Here is a 27,937-nt window from a genome sequence, read left to right on the forward strand (position 1 = left end):
ACGTAGTATATCTCCTCCACTCCTAGCTCGCAATGCCACGACGCGCAGTCCATGCCTTGTCCTCGTGGGAAGACAAGCATATAACCTCAAGTTCTTTTCACGACCAAGTCTTGATTGAGGCCGACCGAATCGCAGTCAGGCAAGCATCGTCAGCTCATATGGGAACGAACCAGTCGTTGTCCTCAAACATCCTGTTCTGCTGTGGATTGAGTAAAGTCAACCATCTTCGTCTTTCGCGTACTTCACTACTCCTCCTCTTTGGAGACATTGGTACACAAGCAATTCACCGCCGCTCCGTCCTCACATCCTTGCAACTCCCCAAAATGCAATCCCGTGTCTGTACAGCATAATAACACGGCTAAGTGGCCGATCTGTGGGCTTGCACAATTGGCGGACGTGCTGGCGGAAGGTAGTGATAGTCGCGAGAGCGGCCAAACTGTAATTCGATGAGATCTCCCTCCCTTAGGCCAGCTGATCCGTTGGAAGCAGGCCGACTTCTGTTGTGTGATGCAATGTTGCGAACATGCCGAAGGCCTTGACCATAGTACAGATTTTGCGGTGGACTGTGGAACTGTCGTAGGTGGAAGCTTCTCTGTAAGGCATTGTGCTTGTCGGACATCTTTTGTATTGTCTCGGTGCTTATATGGACGTCTAGATGCTTCTTGTAGTCTTCTTTTCGCTTGGATGCCGTTGTTGATTATGGTTCTTCTCCATTTCTTATGTGTGTCTAGCGAGCTTCTTTAGACTGAAGAGTCTCATTAGGCAAATAAGCCTTGATTTAAACAGAAGCAAGACATATTTCTTTGTCAATGACCAAATGACTGGCAGTCAGCCAAATCCCGAAGCAGTTCCATCTCCGTAATGGGCTCAGTACACACAAGCAAGGCTTCCACCGAAATTGTATGAGACTTGAAGAGGAATGTCTCGGGTGCTTCGGTCTTCTGAAGACCATGTCTCTATATCGGGTCCTCGATGATTCTAGGCCAAGGACAATCGCGTTGGATGGAAAGAAGCATATTTCTGGTCACCCCTGTTTCATTCCGACTTCTTCTGCTGAAATTTCTTGAAAGCATTTCCGAGACTCTTATGCTCTTCCAACCCACTCTCGACATCTGTTCGGGTAGTGCCCAATTCCTCTCGTGGTCCCAAAAGATGTGGAGCGTTAGCCTGGTTCGCTCCAGTATGCTCAGTTTCTTCTTTGTGCTCGCGGCGAGCATTGCGAAAGAGCTCGAAGTCACTTGTGCCTTCAATTTTGTCGAGCACACCATGTCGTCGCAGACTTTCCTTCCTCATATCAACTTGTCCTCCGTCTGCTTCGCGATGTAGCTGTGCATTTCGTTTGGCTGCTCTGATAGAAGTCACGGAATAGGCATACAGAATAAGTGCCATGGCGGCAGCCGCAATAGGTGCCGTCGCTTTCTGAGCAGGTCAGCCATTTCTGGAGTCGTCACAGCTAGAAAGTCAACTCACACGTGGATTGAAGGCACCCCCAGCATGTCTGGGGATCTTCTGTGATGGTTGCGACTTCGACGACATGTTTGTAATGCTTAAGATATGTATAGAATCATGCCAAAGGCTGAAACCTGAGGATGATACAGTTACCAATGATACAGGTGCTACGTCGGCTATTGGACTCCTAAGGCCCGTTAACCTTCTTTTAGCGGTCGATCCGACGCGGTTAGGTGCTTGATCGGCTTACGATGCCCGGAAGCTGATCAACCTTCACCCTGTATTCTTTCCTCATGAAGTTGCACCATTCTTACTATTTCTGTGTGCTCGGACTTTTGCGGAGCTGGTATGTTTGTGTCGACATCTGTCAAGGTTGTCGTCAACATCTGTGCCTCGCAAGGGCGATCACGTACTGTGACGGCCTGAATGTCTTGCACGACTAAAACCACTCTACGTGTATAAATTTATATTATAATTCATGCAACACTACTGATGAGAACAAGAACCCATTTCTAGACGAACTTTGATTACAAATATTTACATTGATTCTTCGTTCTGCGAAACAGATGCTGCCTTCGCCGCTTTCTGGTCCTCCCAATCCTCCATTGACCACCACTGAGTTTCAGCCTTCTTCCAGCTCTTCTTCATCAGATCCAGATCCGGCTTACTCATGCTTTTGCCATGGTTCGGCGGCTTCATCTTGAGCCCCGTCACACTCAGCATCTCAGCAAAGTCCAGCTCATCGTTCAGGATCTCTACTTCCTTGAAGTTAGATGCATCCAACACTATGATCCTCTTCGCATAATGCAACATGATTCCAAGCAGAGAGCATTTCTCTTGCCGACTATTCTTAACAAGAAACGACATACTCCGCATCCCGTGGTCGAACATGGCTTCATACTCGGACGAGCAGCCTTGGCGGACGGATTTCCCTTCAGTGCTCAATACCTCGATCGTGAATTGGGTGAGGGTCTCTTGAATCCAAGGTAAGCTCTGCTTGAACTCTTCATCGAGCTTCTTCTGTTTTTCCATTTGTTTTACTGTTTGGATGGGATTCAGATGTCCTATCGTAAAGCCAGTGAGATTTATCAAGCTCCAAGGTGACGTTTGTGGAGCGTCCTTTTGTTCTTGCGCAGGTCCCCGGGTCGCTGCTGATGCTGGGGTATCTTGGAGGGTATCTTGGATGGTATCTTCATATGCTTCTTGCAAGCTCTCATCCTCAAAGCTCACAATGTTAACTTGCACCTTCTTTGCAAAGCGAACAGACTTCGTGTGTTTTGGTGGGATACTGGCGATCTCTGTGGCCGCTGTTGTATCGGGTACTGACATTGTATCGTGCATGCTTCGTGATTCGGTAAAGACTTGGTTATCTATTATGCAGTTCCGGTCTTTTATTGAGTATCATATATACGTACTCCAGGGATGAAGGCGTAACAGGCTTCTTCGAATAGTGAAAGAACCAACTTTGTTTGTGAACACGTACGATGCGACTGTCTGCATGTGTAAACAACACGAAGATATGCTTCGTCCTAGTGACACAAAGAAAACTGCACAAGATGCTTGTCTGAAGACAAAGCGAGCCTCATTGAGACAGGTGCTGTTGGTCACTAAGTGGCTGCAACTATGTCCGAGTTGCTGGGTATGATCAAACGATGAGTACTTTGCTCAAGTCTGACCTTCGACAAGCACTCTTGTCCAGTCGAATTGCCTCCATCTCTTCCTGAAGCTTTCAACCCTGTCGCGTTCAGCGCCACGATGCCACCTACCTTGCTTCTTGATGGTCTCGGTCTCCAATCCAAGCATACCACCAATCACTTCCCTGGCAAATAGATCTCCGCGAGGCCACTTGTCTGGATCTTCCACTACGTGTCCAAGGCCGCCATCCATCTCGAACCAGACATGAAAATATGGCATCTCCTTGGCTAGAGTCTTTCTGAACGCAGCCCTGCCGTGTCCTGACTTGGCTTTCGCCAACGTATCGATAATCTTCTTGTGTTGTGACCATTCTGATTCCGTGGACAGGAAGGCCTCCTTGAAGAAGGCTGGTGAAGTCTCACCTACACTCTGAGGCAGCGGTACTGCGACGAGGGCAGCATGGGGCCGTCGATTTGGAAAGGCAGCATTCTCGTAGAAGATCACATCGCTGTCTCTGGAGTGATAGAACCTAATCAGACTTTTCATGAAGTTCCTGATTTCTTCCCACTCATCGTCGTCACATTCGAGTAAATTAGTATGGTGTTGAAGTGGTACTATCATGGTACTGTAAGGTGCTAGCTCTGGTTTGGTCGGCAGAGTCAGATAGGTACGTGTCGCAAGGCTGACTACGGGAGCTACAGGCTCAGGCTGAGAAGGGTTGTCTTCGTGATGGCACAACGGACAAGTCTCGAGAATGCGATTCAGTTTCTGGTAATCACTGATGGCCATATTGCGGAGATTCATATCTGACTTGTGCACACGTTTTGCAAGTTTCGTAGCGTTTTCGTCCATATATTCTAGGTCGTTGTCAAACTTAGCGTCTTTGGCGATGCGCTCCGCAAAGCGTTGAGCTTCACCTCCAGCCTGTGTTTTGGTCCGTCGTTCTTCAGCTACCATATCCTCGATGGTCATGTCCTCGTTCTCTTCAACGTTTCCGCGTTCCTGATCTCGACGCTTTGTAGCAGATTTGGTCTCGTTACGAGGCGCAGATGAGAGCATGCGAGAGTCCATTGCTGACAGCTGAACTACAGTCGGGTCCGAAGATGAGCTGCTAGCGACAGCCGCATCATACTGTTTGCGCAATTCTTCCACATTTGGATCTTTCCGGAGCTCGGCCTTCATCAGCTGAGCTTTGAGTTTGTTGATGTGAGTTTGATCAAGCTTGGGCGGAAAAGGGGCAACTGGTGCTGGTACAGAAACATTGTTAAGGATGGTGTCGAACTCGTCGTCACTGCCTGCATCTGCTCGTGGTTGGTTCGAGCGCCTGACCCCCGAATTGAGCTTACGCTCCTGGAAGAGCTCACCACTTGGCTTGCTCTTACCAACATAGTCCTTACCTAGTCTATCCCGTCTTTCGAGCTCAATCTCCTCTTCTCGTGCGTCATCAAACTCACGTAGATTACCATACCGTTCTATGGCTATATCTTCGACCTTGCGATCTTGCACTTCAGCCTGCCTGTATACTGCCTTGAGCTTAGTCATGCGCCAGTTTGAGCTAGCATCGCCAAACGTGTAATCGACCTGGTGCTGTGCTTCTTCATTCTCTATATCATCAAGAGCCTGGCCATTCTGCAGGTCTCTGAGATGGTGGTTCAGTTCGTTCTTATGTATCCTCATCTCGAAGTCTTGACTTAGCGAACCCTGTCGTGGTGGAGAAGGTTCCTTTCGCTTCTTTTGCACATAGTCAACATCGATAGAATCAGGTCCCTCCATCCAGGCATCACGCCTAACACCACGTAGATCTGGTCGGGCATCGTCAATGTCCGTGGGCGGCTCATTGTTGGTCACTGTTGCGTTCTGTCTATGTGAATATTTTTCTCTTCTCTCATAATCATCGCTGCTCTGCCTTCTACGCTTTGACCTATGTTCATCTCGATCTTGGTCTCGGTCTCGGTGAGACTTGTGGTGATGATGGTGGTGGTGATGTCGTCGCTCGTCTTTATCGCGGTGTGAATGGCGTTTCCGTGCACCTTTCTCTTCTCGCTGCTCTTTCTCTGTAGCCAACTGCTTCTCAAACTCATCTAGACCATCCTCCCACGGCATTGTTGCGTTGTAGCATAGAAAGTTGTGTCGGTCGCTAGCATAAATCGCATCCTCGAAACTCCAGAAATTGCGTCACTCTTCGCCATTTGGCAGGCACGAGTCTCGTGTCGCGACTTCCATAATTTCCTCGACGGGCACAACTTTTATTCTTTACCACATTTCGACCACACCTCTTCCAAAAGCACCGCAAACAAGCATACTGTGGTCAAGATGGCGCACAATCCAACAGCTGTGGTGTGCGTCGGCATGGCTGGTTCAGGAAAGACGGCATTTATGCAGCGAATCAATAACTACCTACACATCAACAAGAAAAAGCCTTATGTCCTGAATCTAGACCCAGCTGTCCTCAATGTTCCTTTCGAAGCCAACATAGACATTCGCGATAGCATAAACTACAAAGAAGTCATGAAGCAATACAATCTCGGCCCAAATGGTGGCATCCTAACATCTCTGAATCTATTTGCAACCAAGATTGACCAAATCATTAGTCTGCTTGAGAAAAGATCAAACCCAGATCCGTCTTCAAAGGCAGTACCACCTGAGCACTTTCTCGTCGACACACCAGGCCAAATTGAAGTCTTCGTCTGGTCAGCATCAGGCAGTATTCTACTTGAATCCTTGGCGTCCTCGTTTCCTACAGTCATCGCATATATCATAGACACCCCAAGGACACATTCCTGCTCGACTTTCATGTCCAATATGCTCTATGCTTGCTCAATTCTATACAAGACGAAGTTGCCTATGATTCTGGTGTTTAACAAAACAGACGTGCAAGATGCGGATTTTGCCCGAGACTGGATGACGGACTTTGAGAAATTTCAGGAGGCACTACAAGAGGAACAAGAGAAAGGTGTCTTTGGTGGAGAGGGTCACGGTGGTGGCAGCGGATATATGTCTAGTCTATTGAACAGCATGAGTCTAATGCTTGAGGAGTTTTATTCCCACTTGGAGATGGTGGCTGTGTCGAGTATGACCGGTGACGGTATCGATGAGTTTTTTGATGCTGTCGAACGCAAAGCAGAGGAGTTTACCAGAGACTATAAGCCCGAACTCGAGAGGCGCCAACAAGAACGTATGAAGGAACGACAAGACAAGAAATCAGAGGACTTGGCGAGAGTCATGTCTGAAATGAGGATGGAAGGTAAATCAAAAACAGAAAATGGTAACGAGGACGATGATGAGGATGAAATCGACCCTGAAGACGCGAGAGATCCAGATCAGTACCCGGACGTGCGACCTGATAGTGATGAGGCATTACAGCAGAGGTATGCTGACACTTTGAAGAAGCAAGGATTGCAGATGAACGAGACTGATAAGAGCTTTGCGAGGTTTGTGCAGTCAAGTCAGGCCAGAATGTCGTGACGGAATGGATTTATGAGATATGATAGTCAACGTTATGATACCCAATAAAGCGTGTATTTGGTTTTGGGGACTTTTTGCACCAGAGCGGCTATTATAGACTCCTTAAACGTAGTGCATGCATGATTACCTCCTTGGCGCGAGGGTATGCACTACGGTTTGGCATAGCATGCCAAGGCGAAAGGCAAGTTTAGGCGGTTCGCCAAGATTCACACAGTCGGCCCAATGATGCTCCAACCACATCGAAGTCTGCACAACTTTTGCGACGACGATACTCTTTGAGCAGCTTTCTACTTACGACGCCCTCCACGACCGCACAAAATGAAGTATCTGTTCTCCGAGGAGACGGTCGCTGTACCACAGGACGTCAAGGTTCATATCAGATCACGAATTGTCTCAGTCGAAGGACCAAGAGGTGCGCACACCCCCAAAGACTATTGAAGACCCGTTGAGGCACGAACTTATCGGACCAAAACGGGCACAAGAGTTGGATATGGACGACTAGAATTCGCTTGCTGACTTTATGGCGATGCAGGCAAGCTCACGAAAGATCTTTCGCATATCGCAGTCACTTTCTCTCTCCCCGAAAAGAAGGACAAGGATGGCAAGCAACTCATCAAGATTGAGATTCACCACGGCTCCCGAAAGAACGTTGCCACCCTACGCACAGTAAAGTCAATCATCGACAACCTGATCACCGGTGTAACGAGAGGCTACAAATACAAGATGAGATACGTCTATGCTCACTTTCCAATCAACGTCAACATTGAGAAGGGCGACGATGGTGTACAGATGGTCGAGATCAGGTATGCCCATCCAAATACGCAAAAATAAGCGCCTGTGAAGGACATAGTAGCAAAACAGGGGACACTGGCTAATTTATTGCGATAGAAACTTCTTGGGCGAGAAGCTCGTTCGACATGTCAAAATGCAAGAGGGTGTAACCGTCGAGCCATCGAAAGGTGTCAAGGATCAGATAGAGTTGACCGGTAACTCTCTGGAGGGGGTATCACAATCCGCGGCCGATATCCAGCAAATATGCCGAGTGAGGAACAAGGATATTCGAAAGTTCTTGGACGGTCTATACGTGAGCGAGCGGGGCAACATCCTTGACGAATAGACTTTCATGTCTTTAGAAGAGATGAGTTTCTATCCAAGTCGCAGGGATGTACTGTGTATACTGGTGTGTTGAGGTGTCTGCAATACAATATGCCACGAAGGGCCATGGATAGGCATCGACTAGGTCCAGGACGTTGAGTCAAACAACGACGCCGAGGGTTTCTCTTTGCCGTACGGACGGCTTGTGATTGATAAACAGTGGCCTGGCTGTTTCAGAATATTATGCCATGGCCTAGCATTGATCGACATCTCAACCTTGAGGGAGCCAGACGTGGGACAGTGACGAGAATTTCAAAGATTACACGTTCGCCGAAACCTCCTTCTTTTCAACGTTGAAGCTGCGTTGCATCTGACTTTGATCTGACTGAGCAGCAGAAGCACTAACCGCCATTCTCTCGAACGCCGATCCGCAGCATTATTTTACGTTGTTTGCCGACCACGAACTACACCCGTGAACGTCTACCTCGAGACCCATCCGGTACGAACCAAGAAATGCAATCAGCACTTCATGCACGGAGCTAATCCAACGAGTATGTCAAACAAGCATGGGTGAGAATTCAGCAAGCTGGACGGATGAGCCACATCATAACGCAGAAGCTCTATAAGCAATACGCCATGCTCTGCACTCTCATCGTGGCGTCTTCTTGCTATGCAAGCAGCAGTTTAAGCCTGAGCATAATGGTCTACAATTGTCATCGTCGTCTAGACAGAGCAACATCGTGCCTGCATTGTTCAACCTTGCCGTTTGACAAAGACTGCATTATTCACCTGCCTTCCAGCATTCTTTCGCTAACAAAGTCGTCTTAAGAACAAAGCCACCATCTGCTGTTGATTCAATATATCGAAGACTTCCCATTCATCCTGCTTGACTTCTAACAGACGACTACAGAGACAAAGCACAAGCACTTATAGAAAGTACTCCAAACATTTCCACAAGATACAAAGAGGACGTTACGTTTGTTATAGCTGGACTATAGCACGAAGCACTTTGAGAAAAGATTTGGCCCGGAGCCATAGCCGAGCAAATACATGCTGATGCTGATTCTAGTTGTGGTCGTTGGCTACTGCCTTGCAGCCGTAGCTTTGGCGCTGACAGCTGACCCTGTTGACCTTACACTTCTAGAATATGAAGAGAACAATGAATATGTTTGAAGTACGAATTGAATTTGTGTTATTTTCTTGATTCTTGCATTGTAGTCGTTGCTAATATTGCTATACTTCAAGTGTTGTTCCAAGGTGCTTTACATGTGATCAAGTTTCTACGGTACTCTTTCGGTGTTGACAGAGAATTCAAGGAGGAGCTAGCAATGGTCGTTGTTCTTCATCAGGCAGAGACTGCGACTTCTGACTTCGACTAAACCAAGCAGGCACAGCATCTCGCAAAGTCCACCATCGCGAGACTCGCCACCAACCCTCTTTCCTAGCCTTCCACTTTCTATACGTGAACTTGCTCAACAATACAGCCAGATGTATCAGCAAAACTCCAACAAGCGTCGATAGCACCGCGACGACAATACTCATCAACGTCATTGTTGAGCATCGACATGAGAACGGTTTTGCTCGCATTTCCCATCGTTCGCGCCAGCCAAGCGGACAGATATCTTCATGTTTGATAGGCGCTAGTAAAGCGAACGGATATCGAAAGTGTTTATTTGGAACGCACACTTGCGACGTTGCGCACCACGAACATGAGTAGGATGTGGAGAGACAGGCTTCACAGCTGACTAGCCTCCAGCAGTTGTGAAAAAGGTCCTGGTCCGATGTTGGTGTGATCGTGGTGTTTGTCATGTAGGCATGGTTCGTTCTGATTCAGTGTGAAGGTGGAGCAGGGTGGATCACGGTATTAGCACGTGTGTAAAGCTCGCTTGTGAAAGATGAGGCAGTCGATCAGGTGCTCTCTCTAGAAAAGAAGACTGGCCACGCTTACTGTTAGTCCTTCAGCGATCGAGGAAGCTTGAGGTGCTGGTGCCATCGTTCCGCCTATGAGCTAATGGAGGAAGTGACCCGAGGTTGGAGAACCACTGCAGTCTGCTGAACAGTATACACATAGTCCTTCTCTACACTATGATAATGTCGTAAATCACAGTCAGCCTGACTATCGAGGATGGTCGCAGCGATTGCCACAGTCTCGTATGTGAGAGGCTGTCGCATTGACCTGCCAGAGATGCATGAATAATAAGATGAATGATTTGTTGTGACCTAGCTACTTATCTCTCCTCACTTCAGCCCAGCACCACTTCCTAGCGGAAACTTAGTACTGCAAAGATATCTCCAAGGTCTATGCCTATAAATATGGCGTCTCCTTCCGGCTCAGAGCATGCTTCGATGTGTCAATGTCCTCCATACAACCAGAATCAACGACATGACCGTTGCCAAGCCTGTCGACCTGACCGTCGTCGACACTAACAAGGTCGGATGGGATCTTTTCCCAGTACCATACATCAATGCTCAGCTCGAACACAATATGCTGCACAACGACGCCGAGACTGGTATGATGGTCCTCAAAATGGTCTATCGCGCTGGCTTCACTAACCCTTGGCATTCCCACTTCTGTGGACATGGCTTCTATGTGCTTGATGGCGTCCTCGACACGCATCAAGGTCAATATGGACCTGGCAGTTTCGTATGGTTTCCTGAGGGCGGCGTTATGTACCATGGCGCGACCACAGACCAGGATGTGACATTTCTGTTCATCACCAACAAGAAGTTCTCGATTCATTTCGTTGGAGATGAGAGTGATCCTTGCGCACTTGAGATGGCTGCTATGGAGCAGCAGCAGAACTGAATTGATACTGTTCTCTCAAGTAGTACTTCAGCACACTTTTGTCTCATTATATGGAACAAGGATGATGACGAAACAAGAAGCATCAAGCTGGTTGCGGGTGACATTCTTGAGGAATATGGTCATGCTGGTGAAAGCGCTAACCACAACAATTGCTGCTAGTACTGAGTCTTGTTGCTACTACCTATCACAGAATTTGAGGCTTAAGCTCAAAAATGAATCTATGCATATTTCAACGAGTATTTTCAACGATACTTGACGTCCGGCAGAATACGCTCGTACATACGACGACGACGTGGGGTTGTGCTATGTGCACTATGGTTTCCATGCATCGGGAACGTACTTTGATGCAATGTGACAAATTCTGTATCCAGCAAGAGTGGACTCTTGGAATTGACGCTACTTACAGAATTTGGCCTCTGATCGTGGGTAGAACGTCCATAGCAGCAAATGGCGTCAATATCTTCAACTCGAGTGGTCCTAGCATCGTCGAACGAGAGCTCCACGGTAGCCTCGCCCATGAGGTCAGAGATGTCTCGTACAGCATATGCTTTGGCTTTTCTGGAGTATGTTCTCAGCTCCGAAATGCCTGCGTTTGTGTTTTGGAGCACTTTTGTTGCTGGTGTTGAGTTCTGCATGAGGACCATCAGCTCTGTTAACGAGTCCCAGGAGCTCGAAGATCGACCTGTCCACCAGCCAATGTAAAGGCTGTGGGCCAAGGCCAGTAGCATATGCGTAAGAAGCAGGACCGCTGATGCGTAGTCCGTGATCGAGCTAGCTTTGTAGGAATAGCCACCGATGGTAAGACTTACCCGCCTCTGAATCACTGTTTGTGCATTTGGCTGCATTAGGGCAGGTCTGCCTTTGAAGAGCTTGTTCCGAAAATCATCAGCTTTTACGTAATTCAACAAACTCCAAGCTGCCTGTGATCCCGTCGTATTGAGGACTTCATTAATACCCAAGCGTGCTAAGCCGTCCGTGACTAGAAGTGCGAGCCACCATTCGAGAGCAACGGTTCTGTTTACCACATCTGTTCGTACCCCGTCCCACAGCTTGCCTTGCTCCTGTGCAGTTGGAGTGTTTACACTGACGAAGTTCAGGTCACTCAAGATGCTTTCTAGTGTTGTCAAGTTATGAGTAGAGCCGGTCGAGCTCTCCAAGGGCAAAATTGGCGTGAGGGCTTCCAGCCAGGACTTGTCGAAAGTAATCTTCGTTGAAGGGCTCGAAGTGACGGGCGAGAAATCGCTGTACCCTGGTACTCTCCCACTGGCGCTTACAGGCTCTTCAAGTAAAGACGTAGTTATCAGTATCTGTTTGGCGACCTTCTCAAGACTACTAGCATCTTCAAGGTGATAAGTGATTATCTTGCCCTCCGTCCAGCGAGCGTCTAGTGTGCATCCAACCACCACTCTCGCATGTTCATCTGCAGAAGGTATCTCCACCACTATTCCTCCACTGACTGAGCCAAGGTTCTGTGGCAGTGACACCCACGTAGTACGTACTCGATCTGTAGTGGTTGGATTCAGCTGATCTGTTACCACTGACGATACATTGGCTGAGGTCCAGCATGTATCTTGTGGTAGGACTGGGAAGAGAACACTATTTTCGGAGGTCGACAGTATCTGTGAAGCACTACAAGCGGCGCGTACGGTAGGAATGCGAGAGGTTGTCTTGACCTCCATCGAGCCGAAATACTTGTATTGAGTGAGACTAGGCCCATACCTGATGATGTTATAGGGTAGAGCGAAAGCTTCGTCAATCCAGTCCTGCTTCAGCTGCGCCCCGTATACCGCTTCAGCCGCGCGTGGACCCCACATGGAAGTCTCGCAAGCATAACCTCTATGAGTGCCATGATAGCGTAAATTGGGTAACAAATCGAGGTTACTAGGCAAATCAACTGTAGAAGGACCGAAGGAAAACGATGTCGTCAGGTTTTGGTATGTGCCGGGAGCAAAACCCCGGTTGTCCAGAATATCAATCGAGTTTCTAGAACCCCAGATTGCGGGGAATGCAGCCTTTGGGCATAAAGGATGGCCAGAGGAATTGCTGTGTGCGCAACCATCTAGCAAAGCGAGTTTGGTATTGTTGATATATGTCGGCCACCAATGGTCGGCAGGTCCAGGCAAGTAGATTGTGGTTCCTCCTGCGGGCCATGGTTGTTCTCGAGGGACAAGTAGAATAGCCGTGCTGGGTCCTGCGAATACTGCAATCAGACCGCCAAGCACGATAATGCCATACACTCGAAGATGTGTGATCCATGGCGCCTTACTATAGAAGGAGCCCCAAAATTCTGGCGACCAGAAGTAACTCAGGCTAGAGTACAGAAAGCCACCAGCAAGAAGTCCTAGTGGCAAGCCTTCACCATGGACAAGCTCGGACCTCAAAACATGCATGACAATTGTCGTTACGCTAGCGACGATCAAGAGCTCCTGTATTTTTGCAGCCACCTGCAGAAGTGCAATGTTGATTGAGGGATCAATGATACTGCCCGGCAGACCCCTACCCAGATAAGAATTACCGAAGTTCAAAACGAGAATGGTAACAGAGACACAGATTGGGAGAACATGGATACTGCACCTTGCTATCGCTAGAGGCCGAGAAGGTTGGATAATCTCTTTCGGCTTCTCTTCAGTGTTTGTTGCAATACCGAAGATAAAAGGAAGCTCGAATCCGAGGGAACGAAGAAATGGGTTTCGCTTTGCCCAAAAAGTCGATGCGCGGCCAGGAAATGTCCATGGCCAGAGCTTCATAGTGCACCTCTAGAACTTCAAATCCTGGTGATAAACTCACACGTATCGATCAACAACTAAAGAAAATCTTCTCACCCAAGATATTGTTATGATTTGAAAGGTTCTCAGGAAGGACTCACTCTGTAAGGTGTAGAATTGCACAATGGCAATAGACGCCACAGTTCCATCGTCGCTAGAAGGCATTGATGAGACTAGGTTGCTAGCTCGCTGTTTCGGCGATGGTAGGCTATGAGGATGAGGCTTTCACGACTAAGAAAGTCGTCAACTTGCTAGTTCCAGAATTAGAACTCTGATAAGCGCTGGCGTTTGTGCCTTCATCGTAGACACCTGACCCCTGTCCTTGGACAAGGGGCTGTAGTAGTGGTGAGCCAGCCATGCCATGCTGTTCCGTTAAGCAGGGTTGCTAGACCTCAACTACCGGATACAGGATTATGAGCTTCGACAATATTTTGAAGGGTGACCGGTATGAAACAGTTCCAAATTTTTGTTGATGCTTGTACGATCAAAGGTTGGCATAGTAGTTGTGGGAGAAAAAGAATGATCCAGTACTCTAGGCAGGCATGTTCAGGTAGTAGACAAAGATCCGGCGATTGGCTGTCTAAGCGCGCACTATACGCGTCCGACTTCCGAAACTCAGAGCTAAAGGCAACACTAAGCCAGGCCGTCAGGGGCCGGGCCACTTATCCCAGAAACTTGCATGCGTAGTTTTCGGCTTGTTGTCCACGTCGCAAAACGATCTGCTCAACCATGTCTTTAACTCGAGAATGGGAATCACAAACCCGAAAATATCACAAGTATGATGCGGAACTTTCGACCGCTGGTACAATATTGAGTCTTGCGACGTGGTGCAGAGATGTCAGCGAACGACCCAAGAGTGGCATTGGCGGAGCGAATGCAATCAGTACATGGCATGTCGAAACATCAAAATCACGTCCTGACTGACGACGCCGAGGCATATATGGATCTCTCGCCTTCGCTCTCGACGCGCTCTACACGTTCGAACTCTCCTGTTGGATACCGAGAACCTCAAAACTCCGACAATTATATTCAGCTGGAAAGACCTGGACAAGGCCCGAAATGGCTTGAAAGATCGTCAAACGTTAGGAGAAAGCGTATAGAAGGTGCTTTGAAAAACTCGAGATATTCAGAGTTGGTCAACTGGTTATTCGGTTCCCCACATCCACATCGATACACATTCCAACCTGTGTTCCCTAAGCTGCAAGATTGGGTTCAACGCAAACTGTGCACTTGGCTACCTGGTAATTCGCTGGTATTGGCGATTGCGTGCTGCCTCGCCTGCTGGATGGTGGTCTTTAGCATAGTACTGGCAGTTTCTATTCGACCGGACTCTGCAGTACAGCCTGTCCGACTCGCTTGCGAAACAAGACTGTGGCCAAATGCAACATTTTGTGGCCTGGATGGCAATCGTTGTCAGCCTTTCCAAGACTCTTCCTTTACGTTTGCTTGTCCGTCGCATTGCGCTTCCGTACAAGTCCTAGAGCCTCATACAATTGGTGGCGAAGAGATCATATACCGCAGTATGGTGATTGGCGGACCGACATCAACTGACGAAGATAGACTAGTCTATCGAGGAGACTCTTTTATCTGTGCTGCAGCCATTCACGCAGGTATCATCAGCAATCGTGATGGCGGCTGTGGAGTTCTGTCTCGTACGGGGGAACAACATCACTTTGTCTCATCTGACCACAACGGCATTTCCAGCATCGGAGTGCCAGCAAGCTTCCCACTCACTTTCTCAGTGGCACCTGCCAGTACCACTTGCACGGATCCCCAATGGCGCCTTCTGTTGATTTCGGTATTCTTCACCGCCATAATATCTACGTTAACACACTCATCCACCATCTTCTTTGCTTCAACCTTCGCGATAACTTTCTTTCAAGTCGCGCTTGCGAGTGATCCTCCTTTCTTTCCCGACTTCTATAGCGTTATCTCGGTTGCTTTTGAGCGTTTTCTGCCTACAATCTTCGTGGCGTCCCTGCTTTACAAGTATTGTGTGCAATACACATTGGAAGGGATCGGGACTTCTTTGGAGAAAACTGTCCTTTGGTTGGGTGGCTGCTGGATCGGCGCCTTGAACAACTACACCTTCGACAACATACCTATTTCACGGTTGACACCGCATGACCTACAACAGCAACCCGGCGCCATATTGGCTCTGCTTGTTATCATATTTGTCATACTAGCTGCAGCAATTGGGCAAGCCTGGGCCTTCCGTGTTGAGGGAAGGTTGCCATACTACTTGGCCTTCTACCTCGCAATTGGTCTTACACTTGCTTGTTTAGCCCTCGTGCCTGGACTTCAGCTCCGACTTCACCACTACATCATCGCCTTATTGCTGCTCCCAGGCACATCACTTCAGACCAGACCAAGCTTGCTGTACCAGGGTATCTTAGTCGGACTCTTCATCAATGGTGTGGCCAGATGGGGCTATGCCAGTATTCTACAGACAGCAGACGCTCTCCGGGGAGATGGCCAGCTTGGAAGTGCTCTACCCAGCATGCTTGCACCTATAATGGGTGCTCATAGCATTCGCTTCACCATGCCCACATTAGCAGCTGGCTTTGACGGCCTTAGTATCCTGATCAACGATGTCGAACGCTACCAGGCATCCGGCACTTCTCTAGCGTCCTCTTTCAACTGGACAAGAACCAACCAAGAAGATCCCGCTTTCTTTCGCTTTGCCTTCACGGGCACAAAACCTCTAGGTGGGACGTGGTATGGCGATTACACAAAGCCTGGAACTTGGTATGCGAACGGCACATGGATAGATCCATTGCCTGGTCCAAGTAGATAGTATTATTAATATTACTGCCTACTGTTTCCTCTGTATAGCAACACGATGCCTTCTCTCCGTTGACCATCGTCGTGTGTCTTAGGCCAGCAAATCTCGAGATGCCTAGAGCACAGATCCTTATTGTTGTAGATGTAGAGCCCCAACACACCGTCTCTCGTCTAATCACCGAGGATCAGCCACTATGCATCGTTGTGGTGACGCTCAATCCACGCTTGCAAGCATTGCTAGGCCCAGCCTTGGTTTGCAAGACACCTTCTCAGGTGTCCTTAATCCAGCCTTCGCTCGCCATTCCCCATTCAGATAAACAGCTCACTTCTGATTCCCCTGATTAATCGTCTCGCTCCCCATATGACCCACCGGCTGTCCAACATTGCCCTTTTCACCAGGCTGATTGGTGCCATTATCGATTCCAACCGTTGAAACGTAAGAATCACCAGCTACAGGTGCCTCGCCTGGCGCGGCGGCATCCTTGTGGCCTGGTGCATTGTCGGCGCCGAGACCGTGTTCTGAAGACGTGTGTTAGTATTGCTGTTGCGAATGTATACTGGTGTTGCGTGTGAGGCTGGGAGGCGAGGATAACTCACTCTCAGCTTGTTGCTTCTTGAACTTGTCGCTGGCTCCTGCGCCGCCTGGGGTCTTGGAGTGGGAGTTCATGTCTGTGAGTCTAGTGGGGTAGTTTGGTTGGTCTGTTTTGTTTCTTGAGAATCGTGATTTTAAAGCAGTCTGGCATATATCGACCTGAATCTTTTTTTCATATACCAGAGCACGTGCTTGAAGTGGTAGTGATGTCACTGGATGATGTGGTACCTGCAATACATGACGATTTAGGAACATGCTATGGTTCCACCTTCAGAACTCTATTCAAACACGAGATTATGTGGTGATGCTTCAAATATAGGCTGAGCATAGAAACGATACAAGGCAGTACGAAAGCTCAATCATTGAACAATATACCAGCACGTCTTTGTTCAATCTTTACAGGTTCTAGCTCGTCCTCAATAATAGTTAGCGTAGGACGAGTTTCCGTTCAGCACATCGACAAATGTTCTGGCGATGATTCTGTCTGTTTGTTCACTTTGAGAGATCAGCGGATCGACATTCACCTCGCCAGATATTGTCACTTACCTCGGATGGAGCTCATCAAACCACATGAAGCTGTCAGAACTTGTACCATCGTACATCAGCGTACAAGCAGTACCATTTACGTTGCAGTGTTTCTCATAACCAGTCACATTCGCAGGGTGACTGCCATTCAAGTAGGACGTCGGATTGTCGTAAATATCCGAGAGTAATTGCCAGACGTTAAAGACGGCGAAATGAGCATCAGGATATCTACCAGCAATCAGCATCTCGTATGGTGCTTGATAGCGGAACATTGTGTTGACAGAAGTCGTATATTCATGCATTTTCTCGGCAATAGCTGTGTGATTCTCAGGCTTTGGATTCCAGTATTGATTGCTGCCAGTGCCGTTCAGTGTGTCGTTCGCGTACAAAGGTGCTAACTGTAGTGGAGCGTCATTGAAGAGGACGAAATATCTGCCGCCAGAGGCGTAGAGCTGGTCGAAGACACGGAAGTTACACTCGACATAGTCCGTCAATGTGTAACCGCGAATTTGAGCATCAGTGAGGAACAAGCCAACACCCAAATCATTTGTGCCAATCCAAAGACTGTAGACAGCATTAGAAGCGGATAGTGCTGTAGAGAAATATGTCTGAGCTGTGCCGTTTCGAACAGTACCTCGATCAGCGAGAAAGGCAGGTACTTCGTATTCTAGGACAGCTGGGAACAAAAAGTCACGTCCCGAAACATTTCTGCATCATCAGTACTAGAAGAGTGCATGTGAGGTTTTGGCTCACCGAGGAGTAATGTTGTTGCTACACACAGCTCCGGAAACTGCATAATCGTATAAATCGACTTGAGGTATCCAAATGCCATTGGTCGTCGTCCCAGTATATTGAACCGTAAATCGAGGCCATGTCCGGCCGCCAGAAGCTGTGTTCAGACCTTCGGGAAAATATGTGCCTGGTGCTGGCAGTGTCCCGTTATTTCCAAGTATATAGCTCAATCGATTCTCGTCTGTGTAACTATCACCAAATGTAATCAAAGACTTGAAGTTTGCAACATTCCAAACTGATGATTGGCGCTTAGGGACGCTGAAAGTCAAGACTGATGTAACTAGCGACAATGCAAGTAGAGCTTTGGTGATCATTTTGGTAACGATACAAGTTTTATAGTGCAGATTGCGTTAAGAGAACGTTGAACGGCAGAAGCCAACCTTTATCGGTTACGGGACAGAGTTGTAATGATCATCGAGCTTGGTGAAAGCTTACTGCGCGACCAGGATCACAATGCACCGAATCTTGCATGGATTTTGCAAGTACCCTGCAGGTACACAGCGCAACACCAGGATTCGTCAAGGCAAATTCAACTCAAGCTCTTTTGCCAAATGAGGCAGCTGAAGAGGTCGATGCACTTTAGCCTGAAAGGCTATACGGGATATGCTATTCGATACCCCGCACGAGTTTCAGGTCCATCTTCATGTGGAAGATTCCGCCATCTTTCGAGCTTGCTCGGGTGTGATGCGATGACCAGTGCGATCGAAGTGCTTCGAGGCAGCTGCAATCCATTTCTGTTTGGCGTTGACCGGTACGACCTCTGTTTTTGCTTCGTCGGCGGGCTATGGTTAAGTTAGCAGTCCGTTGTATTTCGTGTAGGAGCGAGGTCTATACGGACCTTTGTCTGTTTTGGCGTGGGTTCTGGTTTGGCCTCTTCCTTGCTATCAGCTTTCTTCTCTTCTTCCTCCTTCTTTTCCTCTGCTTCTTTCTCCTTGTCAGCGGCCTCCTTCACGTTAGCCGCCTCTTGCTTCTTCTTGAGGCCTTGTTCACGATTCTTCGCTGCCTTCTCCTTCTTGGTCAGTATTTTGCCTTCTTCTTGCTTGTCCTTGGCATCATCTTTCTTGACCCTCGAATCGTCCTTCTTGTCCTCTGGCTTCGGCTCATCCCCGGACTCGAGCTGCTTGTAGCGCGTTTTGATATCATTCTTCGTCCTGCCATTGCCAATAGCCTCAGCAATCGTGTTCCAAGTTGCATTTTCCGCCTTCATTTCTTTGATCTTGGCATCCTCCTCCATTGTGAACTCGGGAAGATCAGGCTTCTTCTCTTCAGCTTTAGGTACGTCTTCTGGCGGCTTTGCTTCCTCGGCTTCGTGCTTGGTCAGTGCGTGAATCTGGTTACAGCAGCTACACTATGCATAATTAGCAGGACCCAAGGTACAACTCCGGGACTGATCTTGACAATTTCGTGTGCAAGCTTCAGTTCAGTCTAATTCGATGTCCCAGAGTGGATCTGGCAACAATCTCTCAGAGCAATTACTTACCCTGTGTGGTCGTGGCTTCGGAATTGGTACACCTTTGAACGCGTCCCAGACAGATAGCTTGATAGGCTTAGGCTTACCATCCTTGAATCGCATGAGCGTGACAGACATATCGCACGTGCTCTGATCGAGATTCAGACAGAATGAGCATCGAACACACTTGATTCACGAACATCAAGGTCTGGAAAGATCGACCAGTCAAGTCGTAGGTACTTTCAGCGATCGAATAAAATACTTAAAGGTAGGCTGACAAGCATTCCTGATCCAGTACTGGGAGTCATAGTGACACTGTATGGAAACACGTCACCGAAACCACAATAAGAAGGCCCGTCAATCTCAATTGTGTGATGAGGTTGAGGTGAAGATTACTAACGACCTGCTTGTGAAGAATGTAGCTTCGAATCACGTACGGATGCTTGATTGATTACTTTTCGGGCTGTGGTCCGTGCACTTGAACCTTAGAGAAAGACTACCACGTACATATTACGAGTCTAGTCTCTTGCACGAGGTGCACATGCTCAGCAATGTTTGTGCTCCGCTTGATGCAAACAATATTGGAGCACCATAGCGACTACATGCAAAATACGTACGGAAGGTGCAAGTTTCGTGCCCTCCCACATCTTGTTGCACTGCACAGAGCAGAAGAAGCAAAACGAGAGCTCAATAGAGTGCAAAAAAGCAAATCGACACCTACAGGACTTGAACCTGTGCGGGCGAACCCATGTGATGATCTAGAAGTTTCTAGTCACACGCCTTCTGAAAGACTATTAGGAACTGTTCGAAACAGCGGTGAGTGCAGCAACTTACAACCACTCGGCCAAAGTGTCCAGCTAGTTCGATTAAACGTGCTTCTTGGAGGCAAAATCTGGGGTTTATAGTACATGTAAAACACGAAATTCATCGAGTCTGGAGCTATTGACACGGTGCAGTAGTGGTAACAGTCAGGAACGTGACCACTGACAAGCTCGCTTGTATAAGCACTGCCTAGAAAAGCAATGCTGCTCGTGTAGTGGGAGTTGATGAATAGCTGGGCTCGCTTATGGCTACTCTTTTGAGAGTGTGACACCCGAACAAAAAGTCTTCCCGTCAGCACCCAAAGATAGCTCTCTCTCAGCCGCAGCAGTCTTACACGAGCTTTTCTTATCCGCTACAGTCAGCTTGAAGCCGTGAGGCAAATCTCACTCATTCACCCTTGTGGCATATTCGTAATGCCTTTGCAATGCCTACTGTGAAAAAGGTAACCGAAAACTTCGCGAAAGTGGGGATTCAGCTCGAGGTAGTATCGCGAATTCGAATGTTGAGTTTGTGGAAGACAATCAACTAACAAGCTGAATCTTACAATACTATGAATAGCATCATGGGCAGACGACGGAGTGTATATAGTCCTCCCAAAGACTGGTTGAAAGGATATCAGAGCCATCAACCATTACAACCATCCAGCAAGCAACAACCACTCAGCTAATTCCTAAACAAAACTCATACCACACATCCTCACTCAAGTAATCAGTAAACCATACATTCAGCGAAAATGAAGTCTGTCATCGCAACCACCCTCCTTGCCCTCTTCAGCACTTCCCTAGCAGCACCATCAACCTCCATCGCCGAGCGCGACGTCACCTTCGCAACCATTGCTCTTTCCAACGACCAGACAGGTGCTTACGGCTCTGCTCAAATTCCCATCAACGGTGTCACTATCCTCATCAACAGCGCCTTTGCCAACACTGGCATTACTCAGGGTGGCGCCTTCACAGCTAGCTCCGCCTCCTTAGTTGGTGGCCTTGCAAATAACCCTTCCTGCACGATTGTTGGAGCCGTTGGTGGTAACGTGCTAGGACAGTTGAATGCTCAGAAGACATATGCAAAGTTTGGTAACCCAAATATGCTTGAGACTGTCAGTCTGAAGACTGGAGCGATTACTTGTACTGCTTGAGCTTGGTCAGACAATTGGCCCATGGGGAAGTCACTCTTTTAGAAATAGTTTGTTGACCTGGTCATTTAGCAAGCGAGCATTGAGTTGGAGTTGGGTTGCGGTTGTACTCTAGCTGTATAATGTCTAAATACACTCTCTTGTTTTTGAAACTGTTCTCCACTGATCTATCAACCATCTTTCTAAGCAGCCGCTGCCATGCCCAACTTCTGTCCCTTGACACTCTTCCACTCGAACAAGAAACTGCACAGAAACGCTAGTCCTGCCGTGGCGATAGGCAGAATATAAGACTGTGTAAGTGCGTTGTTGTACGCCTGCAGTACTCCCGCCAATGCATCCGGTGGTGTAACCTGTCGAATATGTGTCGCACCAGCTGCTATAACAACCCGCGGGTCCATACTAGGGGCATGCTTCGGTATCTCACTGACCAGAGCATTGCTGAAGATATTTTGTGCGATGCTGATGCTCAGTGCACCACCCAGGCTGTTGAAGAAGATCGCGATCGCGTTACCAGTCGGCATGTCTTTTTTGTTCAATACAACCTGAACCGCAATGAACGGAATTTGGACACATGCACCTGCTCCTGCGCCTGCCAGAATTTGATAGCCGATCCACATACCTGCGCTACTTTGGACCTTTAAAGTGTAGATCAAGCCAGCGCCAATGGTGAATATTGCGCTTCCGACCCACAAAAAGGGAACGTAGTAACCCATGACCGTCACAGAACCGCCTACTACGATGGCTGCGAGCGTGTTGCTGACTAGGTAAGGTATGGTTCTGATGCCACTTCCTTCTGCGGACGTGCCCTTGACCGCCTGAAAATAGAATGGAAGATAGTAGATGTGTGTGTACAGGGCCATTGCCAAAAAGGTGGAAAATAGTGCAGAAGCGAGGATTGTCCGCTGCTTGACGACAATTCGAGGTGGAAGAGTTGCCATGTCGCCTCGCTTGATCTGAATGCCGATGAAGATGATGAGTAGAAGTCCAAAGCCGAGGAGAGAGCCCCAGACCTTCGAGTCGGACCATGGATAGACGGACCCACCCCACTGAACATCATTAGCATCCGAGAGAATATGAATTGTGAAGGCTCACCTGGAGTGCTAGCAGAAGGCACACAATAGCTGAAATCAGGAACAAAGCTCCGAGAATATCGATCTGCGCAATCTTCTCCTTGAGGGTTAGCTTGCTTTCCTTGCGCTCTGGGTTCTGAAAGCAGAAGAACACAGCTATTATTGCAATAGCTCCGATAGGCAGGTTGATGTAGAAGCACCATCTCCAACTGACTCGATCTGTGAACGCGCCACCTAACAAAGGGCCAATAACAGAGGCAATGCCTGGTACACCTGGTCAGTAGCTGCAAGCACAAATGAAGAAACATTCACGCCTGGATAGCTGGATTCACTTACCAAACATACTGCTCAGCATGCCAATATAGATCGGCCTTCTGTGAAGAGGCACACTATAACCAACAATGATCATCCCTCCACTGAACAGAGCAGCAGCACCAACTCCAGCCACAGCACGACCGACGATAAGCATGCGACTGTTCACAGCAGCACCACATATCACAGATCCGACCTCAAAGATGAAGACTGCTCCTATGTACGTGTATTTGATGTTGAAGAACGAGTATATCTTGCCAAAACTGGGCTGTAAGGACGTGGTGGTGAGTAAGTACGACGACCCGTACCAGCCAACATCATTCAGACTGTCAAAAACAGTGGTGATCCTCGGTATCGCTGTGGCAATGATGGTATTGTCAAGGGCCACAACGAAGGTGGCTAGCGCAAGTCCAAAGGTGAGCAAGTATAGTGGTAGGCCTGTCTTGTACATCGTTGTGTCTTCATCGTCACCAGCTGAGGATGTTGTCGCATTTGTGTTCACTCGCTGTAAGGCTGAAGTTTTCTCGTCCTGTATAATGCCCACGTCCTTTCCAGCGCTGTTTGTCTGAGCAAGATCGTCCCGGGCAGCGTCTGTGTTGATGTCCGCGCTTCCATTCGCGCGAGCTAATTCGACCTCTGTTGGCGTCGTTTGACCCGTGCTGGCGGTCGAGGATTCTGTTAGTCCCTTACCAGCCTCTTTTGTTCTTGAATACGGAAGCCGCATCTCTGTCGTGTACTCAAGCGATGGCCGCGGATCTGAGCATAGATGAATGGAAAAGGTTAGAGAGATTGACAGAAAATGTTTTCAAAAAAGCCATGCAGCTAAAGACTTCAAGCATCATCACGGAAGACACACATCCCGAGAACGCTATGCATACTATATCGAAGGTCATCGCGATACGCTAGGATCACGACGACCCCAGATAAGAGTCTCGAAGCGAAGGCAAGGGATTGGATATTTCACCAATCAAGGTAATTAGATTCGTTCATACTCGAGGACAAGAGAGTCTAGCCGAAGCCTCGGGACGATGATTGAATCTAGCTTTCCATATGTGGTTAGACCTTTCAAGTATGGGGAACAGATCTCGAAAACCATGCCGTTTGTGGCTTCGATTTCTCGCTAATGGTGCCCAAGTGACTTGGAGCAGCTGATGGCTCGGCTTGCCCCTTAGAATACAAGTGCTTATTGAACACATTGTGGTACGAAGACAAGCAGTGACAGGCACACCTTCACCTTTCTGTTGCTCAGCACCCACAAAGGATTGACAGGCCGGAGGCCTCTCTGTACACATAACGCACTTGTGTTCTTGCGATGGATGCCTGAGATATCGCAGCCAGACAGGAATGCGATCAGGCGCAACGGAGTTCAGAAAGACAACCCTCATACCGGTCTTTCGAGGTTCGATGGTGAGTTCACGTGATACCTTTGGTGACTTGTATAATTTCTTACTCTCGGGCCGCAACCACAACGTCAACCACTGAGCTATTGATTTTCGTGCAGTCCCACTCCCGTGACAGCTTGGCCTCGAAGTAGTGTGGGACTGGTATGCGTACGCCTCGTATCGGCAAGTGATCATACAACTCGTTTGACCTGCAAAGGAGAGATGTCAATATGACATGGCCGAAGACTTGTTACAGACTGCGTACCTCAAAAAATCTCTTCAACCACCAAACCTGAAAAACGGCCTCGCCTATCAATACACCAAGCTGGAAGACGGACCACCACTTCACCCTTGTATTCGTGCTCTCCGCAGTGTTTCTGTGCGTCCGTTCTCTTACTACAATATATGCTTGCTCATCTTTTACCTGAGCTAGTGTTTCTGCAAGCTTGCGAACTTCGGCCTCTAGAGGATCGGAAGGTGTGTCTGATTCTGGCACGTAGACCACTCCATGTACATTGAAGGACACCTCCTTGCTGTTTGCTGACCAATGTTCATTGCTGAAACAATAAACATATTTACCATCGGACCCAGCTTCGAATGTATAATCGCCGGATGAAACCGAACTTTGTTGTACTTGGTACGCGCCTGAAGGTTGTTTAATCTTCAAATCGTCAGTATCGCACTTTGCCAGTTGGAAGGTGCACGAACGTAGAAGTCGATATCAAGGTTTCCAGAGCCACCAAATTCTCTATCACCGACCTGAAAAGTCACGGTCATCTTGTCGTCCTTGTGTAATTCTTCGTGAAAGCATTCTCGAGAATGCGCTCGCAGTTGTATATTGTGTGCTGCGACTGTGCTGAGAACGTTAATGGCTGCAAATGCGCCAACTAACGACTTGAAGATCATCTTGAGGATCGGAGAGACTAGCCAAAGTGTTGCGGTGTAAAGGTAGACGTAAAGTTGCGGGTTGTGGCTGTGGCTGTCGGCGTGTGAATACTGCTGCGTTCTGTCGCTCCTGACCATTATGGGGAAGTGAACACCATCACTGCAACAAAATCTTGGCAGGGACCAACTTGAAGTGGATCGCTTCCAGCCGTGCTCTTCTATCCCCTTTCCTCCATCCCGACAAGTCATCAATCGATCTTTACATACCTTCTTGCTACCATGTTTAGGATCTAGGAAAACCGATTCAGCTACATATCGTGCTGTACTTGTTCACGTTCTGTGCTGGGTTCACCTCAGCACCTACTCAGCATGAACCACTACCACACAAACTCGGCCATGCCTGAGTCAAAGGATGTCTCTCTCGACTATATCATTGTAGATAGATCAGCGCCGTCATTGTGTCTGTCGGAAAGTCCATGTTTAATTCTACAAGCCGTGCATATGATCATGATATTTACAGCTTCTACAGTCCTTGCTAACTGAACCCCTGTCACTGCTCGTTGTTCATGTCTTGATTATGTCCACATGAATACTTTGTTTCCTCAACAAGACCATAGTGTCCCGGTAAACAAAGTTCTGGTCAAAGCTGTCTATTGTGGTAAGAAAGCGCATCGAGAACACAGGTAGAATTCTACTGCTAGGCCATACACCAGAACACTCTGCTGAAGCATTGTCTGCTTGAGGTGCGCAAATTCGCTTTGCATTGACGAACAGGAGTAAGTTCGAGGCTCTGCTGGACCGCATCAATACACATGACACACCTCGAGAAATGCACTAATGCAAATAAGCGTTACAGACCTGATCTCGAGAAGCTATCTCGGACAATCCTTGTGTCGATTATGCTCGCTAGTCCTGTATCCTGTATTGGTTCGAAAGTACTGGTTGTTCCGGTATGCCGTTATCGATAAGTCGGCAAGCATTTCGAGTCTCCGTGGCAACCAGGGTACACACTGAAAATCAACTCACGTCTTTCACCCGTTCAGCGAAAACACACTTCAGGAAGAAGAAAGCCGACGTGTAGTAGAGATTGCCGAGTTGAAAGACGCGACGAGGGTGAAAAGCATTATGGTATGGATTGACGATGATGTGCCAAGGGAAGAGCTTGGTTGGTGGAGTCATACATCCCCGCCAGACGGACAGTGATACCCAACGCATGACTTACGAGAGTCATCACCAGGCGCAGTTAACTCCTCAATCATTTTGGTAGAATCGCATGAGCTGCGCGAGTGTCCAGCCATTCGATTTGAGCTTCGCTGATACTCTACTGGAAAATTGTATCGTGTCTCAAACAAACGTGGTGGCTGGAAATAGGAAAAAACGGAAGGTTGGTATAACCACTTCTTCAATCCACCATTTGAATCTGCACGGCAAGTAACCTTCCCATTCCTGTTCTTTCATCACTATCATACGTCTTGATCTGTCCTGAAGGCTTTGCACCACCGACACAGTTCTATAATCTATAATCAGCAAACGTGAAGCTCAGCAAGATTTACCAAGTGGAACACTCATTGACCAGTACTTTTCAAAGCACGTTCAACGCACAGATACTACAAACGATTGTGCACGGCGCTCTGTGCGCACATCCATCGCCATGCGTCTCGAATGCTTGCCTCCTTCACTTCTTGCCCTGGTCGCGACAACACTGTTACAGCCAGTAGCAGGTGGCCTCATACCCGATCTACTTCGTAGCCTCGAAGACCTCCAGAACTTCGGCAAACGATGCGAGAATCCCTGTGGATACTATGGTCAACTATGCTGTGCCAGCGGCGAGTACTGCTACACTGATACCAGTGGACAGGCTCAGTGTGGAGCAGCCGGAGCAGCAACGCAAGTTGCAGCGACGACCGTAGTAGGCGCTGGCAGTTGGCAATATTACACCACAACCTATGTCCAGACAGATCTAAAGACAGTCACAGCGACCTTCAGCTCTTACATTTCCTCTGTAACCCAAGCGGCTACGGGAATCAGCTGCTCCTATGCTCAAGGACAGTCACCCTGCGGAAACATGTGTTGTAACTCGGGCCAGTATTGTCAACAAGCAGGAATGTGTGTGGCAGTGCCAGGAAGCAGTGGCTATTACAGCAGTCTGGCCACAGTGACCGTGACCAATACGGCGACGAACACAGCTGGTGCGCCCCTGCGTCCTACCACAAACACGGTCACCACTCTAACAACTACAGGTACCGCTGCTTCAACAGTCCCTTATCAGACCCCAGTAGGCACAGGTGGAGCTGTCCTCACAGGTCCTGTGGCAGAATCAAGTGGCGGAGGTCTGAGTGGTGGCGCCATTGCTGGCATCGTCATTGGTGTCATCGCTGGTATCATCCTGCTCTTCCTCTTATGCCTCTGCTGCTGCGCCAAAGGTCTTATCGACGGCTTTCTCGGAATCTTCGGCCTCGGTCCTCGGCGTCGAAGAAGGCGTGAGGAAGTGGAGGTATATGAGGAAAGACATCACCATGGCGGCCGTACGTGGTATGGTGCACAACGACCTGAGACCACAGTGGTCAATGAGAAACGCAAACAAAGCGGACTTGGCGGATTTGGAAAAGCTGCTGTATTCCTTGGTGGTCTGGCAGCCATCCTGGGTCTGAAGAGGAGGAAAGATCACAGGGACGACAAGAGTAGTAGCGGATACAGCTATTACGACTCGGAATATTACACAAGCAGTAGTAAGTCAACTCACCTCTCAGATCAATTGTGAATTTGCTAACTCGAATCAGGTTCCAGTTCGTCAGCAGGCAGAACAAGAGGTAGCCGATCGAGGTCGAGATCTAGGAGATAAAACACTGGAGAAATTGCTGCTGTATATACTTTTGTAGATAGCAATTGAAGTGTTGTAACCACATTGAACAGAACACAAGCCTTGACCCCAGGATGCGCGTGTCGTGAATCACAGAGAAATTAGCACGTATATAC

At 48.3% G+C, this 27,937-nt stretch overlaps 12 protein-coding genes and 1 non-coding gene across 13 annotated transcripts; 4 read left to right on the plus strand and 9 right to left on the minus strand.

Moving 5' to 3' along the window:
- Positions 1–1,035: 1,035 nt before the first annotated feature.
- LTR64_006827 (uncharacterized protein) lies at positions 1,036–1,536 on the minus strand (the record flags this gene model as incomplete). Its single annotated transcript, XM_064901154.1, has 2 exons — positions 1,036–1,419; positions 1,471–1,536. 2 exons carry the CDS (start codon positions 1,534–1,536, stop codon positions 1,036–1,038), a joined length of 450 nt encoding a protein of 149 aa, XP_064752230.1.
- A 450-nt stretch (positions 1,537–1,986) lies between these two features.
- Positions 1,987–2,778, minus strand: LTR64_006828 (uncharacterized protein; the record flags this gene model as incomplete). Its single annotated transcript, XM_064901155.1, has 1 exon — positions 1,987–2,778. The coding sequence occupies one exon, from the start codon at positions 2,776–2,778 to the stop codon at positions 1,987–1,989; it is 792 nt and encodes a 263-aa protein (XP_064752231.1).
- A 336-nt stretch (positions 2,779–3,114) lies between these two features.
- Positions 3,115–5,187, minus strand: cwf19 (Pre-mRNA-splicing factor cwf19; the record flags this gene model as incomplete). The annotated part of the gene is made up of 1 exon (XM_064901156.1): positions 3,115–5,187. One exon carries the CDS (start codon positions 5,185–5,187, stop codon positions 3,115–3,117), a length of 2,073 nt encoding a protein of 690 aa, XP_064752232.1.
- A 210-nt stretch (positions 5,188–5,397) lies between these two features.
- LTR64_006830 (uncharacterized protein) lies at positions 5,398–6,549 on the plus strand (the record flags this gene model as incomplete). Its single annotated transcript, XM_064901157.1, has 1 exon — positions 5,398–6,549. One exon carries the CDS (start codon positions 5,398–5,400, stop codon positions 6,547–6,549), a length of 1,152 nt encoding a protein of 383 aa, XP_064752233.1.
- Positions 6,550–6,867: 318 nt separating this feature from the next.
- On the plus strand, positions 6,868–7,666 carry RPL9B (60S ribosomal protein L9B; the record flags this gene model as incomplete). Its single annotated transcript, XM_064901158.1, has 3 exons — positions 6,868–6,961; positions 7,082–7,352; positions 7,438–7,666. The coding sequence occupies 3 exons, from the start codon at positions 6,868–6,870 to the stop codon at positions 7,664–7,666; spliced, it is 594 nt and encodes a 197-aa protein (XP_064752234.1).
- Positions 7,667–9,949: 2,283 nt separating this feature from the next.
- On the minus strand, positions 9,950–13,380 carry LTR64_006832 (uncharacterized protein; the record flags this gene model as incomplete). The annotated part of the gene is made up of 3 exons (XM_064901159.1): positions 9,950–10,351; positions 10,855–13,034; positions 13,317–13,380. 3 exons carry the CDS (start codon positions 13,378–13,380, stop codon positions 9,950–9,952), a joined length of 2,646 nt encoding a protein of 881 aa, XP_064752235.1.
- Positions 13,381–16,321: 2,941 nt separating this feature from the next.
- Positions 16,322–16,666, minus strand: LTR64_006833 (uncharacterized protein; the record flags this gene model as incomplete). Its single annotated transcript, XM_064901160.1, has 2 exons — positions 16,322–16,518; positions 16,597–16,666. 2 exons carry the CDS (start codon positions 16,664–16,666, stop codon positions 16,322–16,324), a joined length of 267 nt encoding a protein of 88 aa, XP_064752236.1.
- A 341-nt stretch (positions 16,667–17,007) lies between these two features.
- Positions 17,008–18,222, minus strand: LTR64_006834 (uncharacterized protein; the record flags this gene model as incomplete). The annotated part of the gene is made up of 3 exons (XM_064901161.1): positions 17,008–17,086; positions 17,138–17,824; positions 17,870–18,222. 3 exons carry the CDS (start codon positions 18,220–18,222, stop codon positions 17,008–17,010), a joined length of 1,119 nt encoding a protein of 372 aa, XP_064752237.1.
- Positions 18,223–18,549: 327 nt separating this feature from the next.
- On the minus strand, positions 18,550–19,496 carry LTR64_006835 (uncharacterized protein; the record flags this gene model as incomplete). Its single annotated transcript, XM_064901162.1, has 3 exons — positions 18,550–18,690; positions 18,747–19,238; positions 19,389–19,496. The coding sequence occupies 3 exons, from the start codon at positions 19,494–19,496 to the stop codon at positions 18,550–18,552; spliced, it is 741 nt and encodes a 246-aa protein (XP_064752238.1).
- A 573-nt stretch (positions 19,497–20,069) lies between these two features.
- On the minus strand, positions 20,070–20,212 carry LTR64_006836. The gene has a single exon. It is a non-coding gene; the product is annotated as a tRNA-Ser (tRNA).
- Positions 20,213–20,913: 701 nt separating this feature from the next.
- On the plus strand, positions 20,914–21,315 carry LTR64_006837 (uncharacterized protein; the record flags this gene model as incomplete). The annotated part of the gene is made up of 1 exon (XM_064901163.1): positions 20,914–21,315. One exon carries the CDS (start codon positions 20,914–20,916, stop codon positions 21,313–21,315), a length of 402 nt encoding a protein of 133 aa, XP_064752239.1.
- Positions 21,316–21,494: 179 nt separating this feature from the next.
- LTR64_006838 (uncharacterized protein) lies at positions 21,495–23,418 on the minus strand (the record flags this gene model as incomplete). The annotated part of the gene is made up of 3 exons (XM_064901164.1): positions 21,495–22,358; positions 22,405–22,646; positions 22,719–23,418. 3 exons carry the CDS (start codon positions 23,416–23,418, stop codon positions 21,495–21,497), a joined length of 1,806 nt encoding a protein of 601 aa, XP_064752240.1.
- Positions 23,419–27,065: 3,647 nt separating this feature from the next.
- LTR64_006839 (uncharacterized protein) lies at positions 27,066–27,840 on the plus strand (the record flags this gene model as incomplete). Its single annotated transcript, XM_064901165.1, has 2 exons — positions 27,066–27,690; positions 27,749–27,840. 2 exons carry the CDS (start codon positions 27,066–27,068, stop codon positions 27,838–27,840), a joined length of 717 nt encoding a protein of 238 aa, XP_064752241.1.
- Positions 27,841–27,937: the final 97 nt, after the last annotated feature.

The sequence above is a fragment of the Lithohypha guttulata genome (genome assembly GCF_036872675.1).
Source record: "Lithohypha guttulata strain CCFEE 5908 chromosome Unknown scaffold_5, whole genome shotgun sequence".
NCBI classification, from domain to species: Eukaryota; Fungi; Ascomycota; class Eurotiomycetes; order Chaetothyriales; family Trichomeriaceae; genus Lithohypha; species Lithohypha guttulata.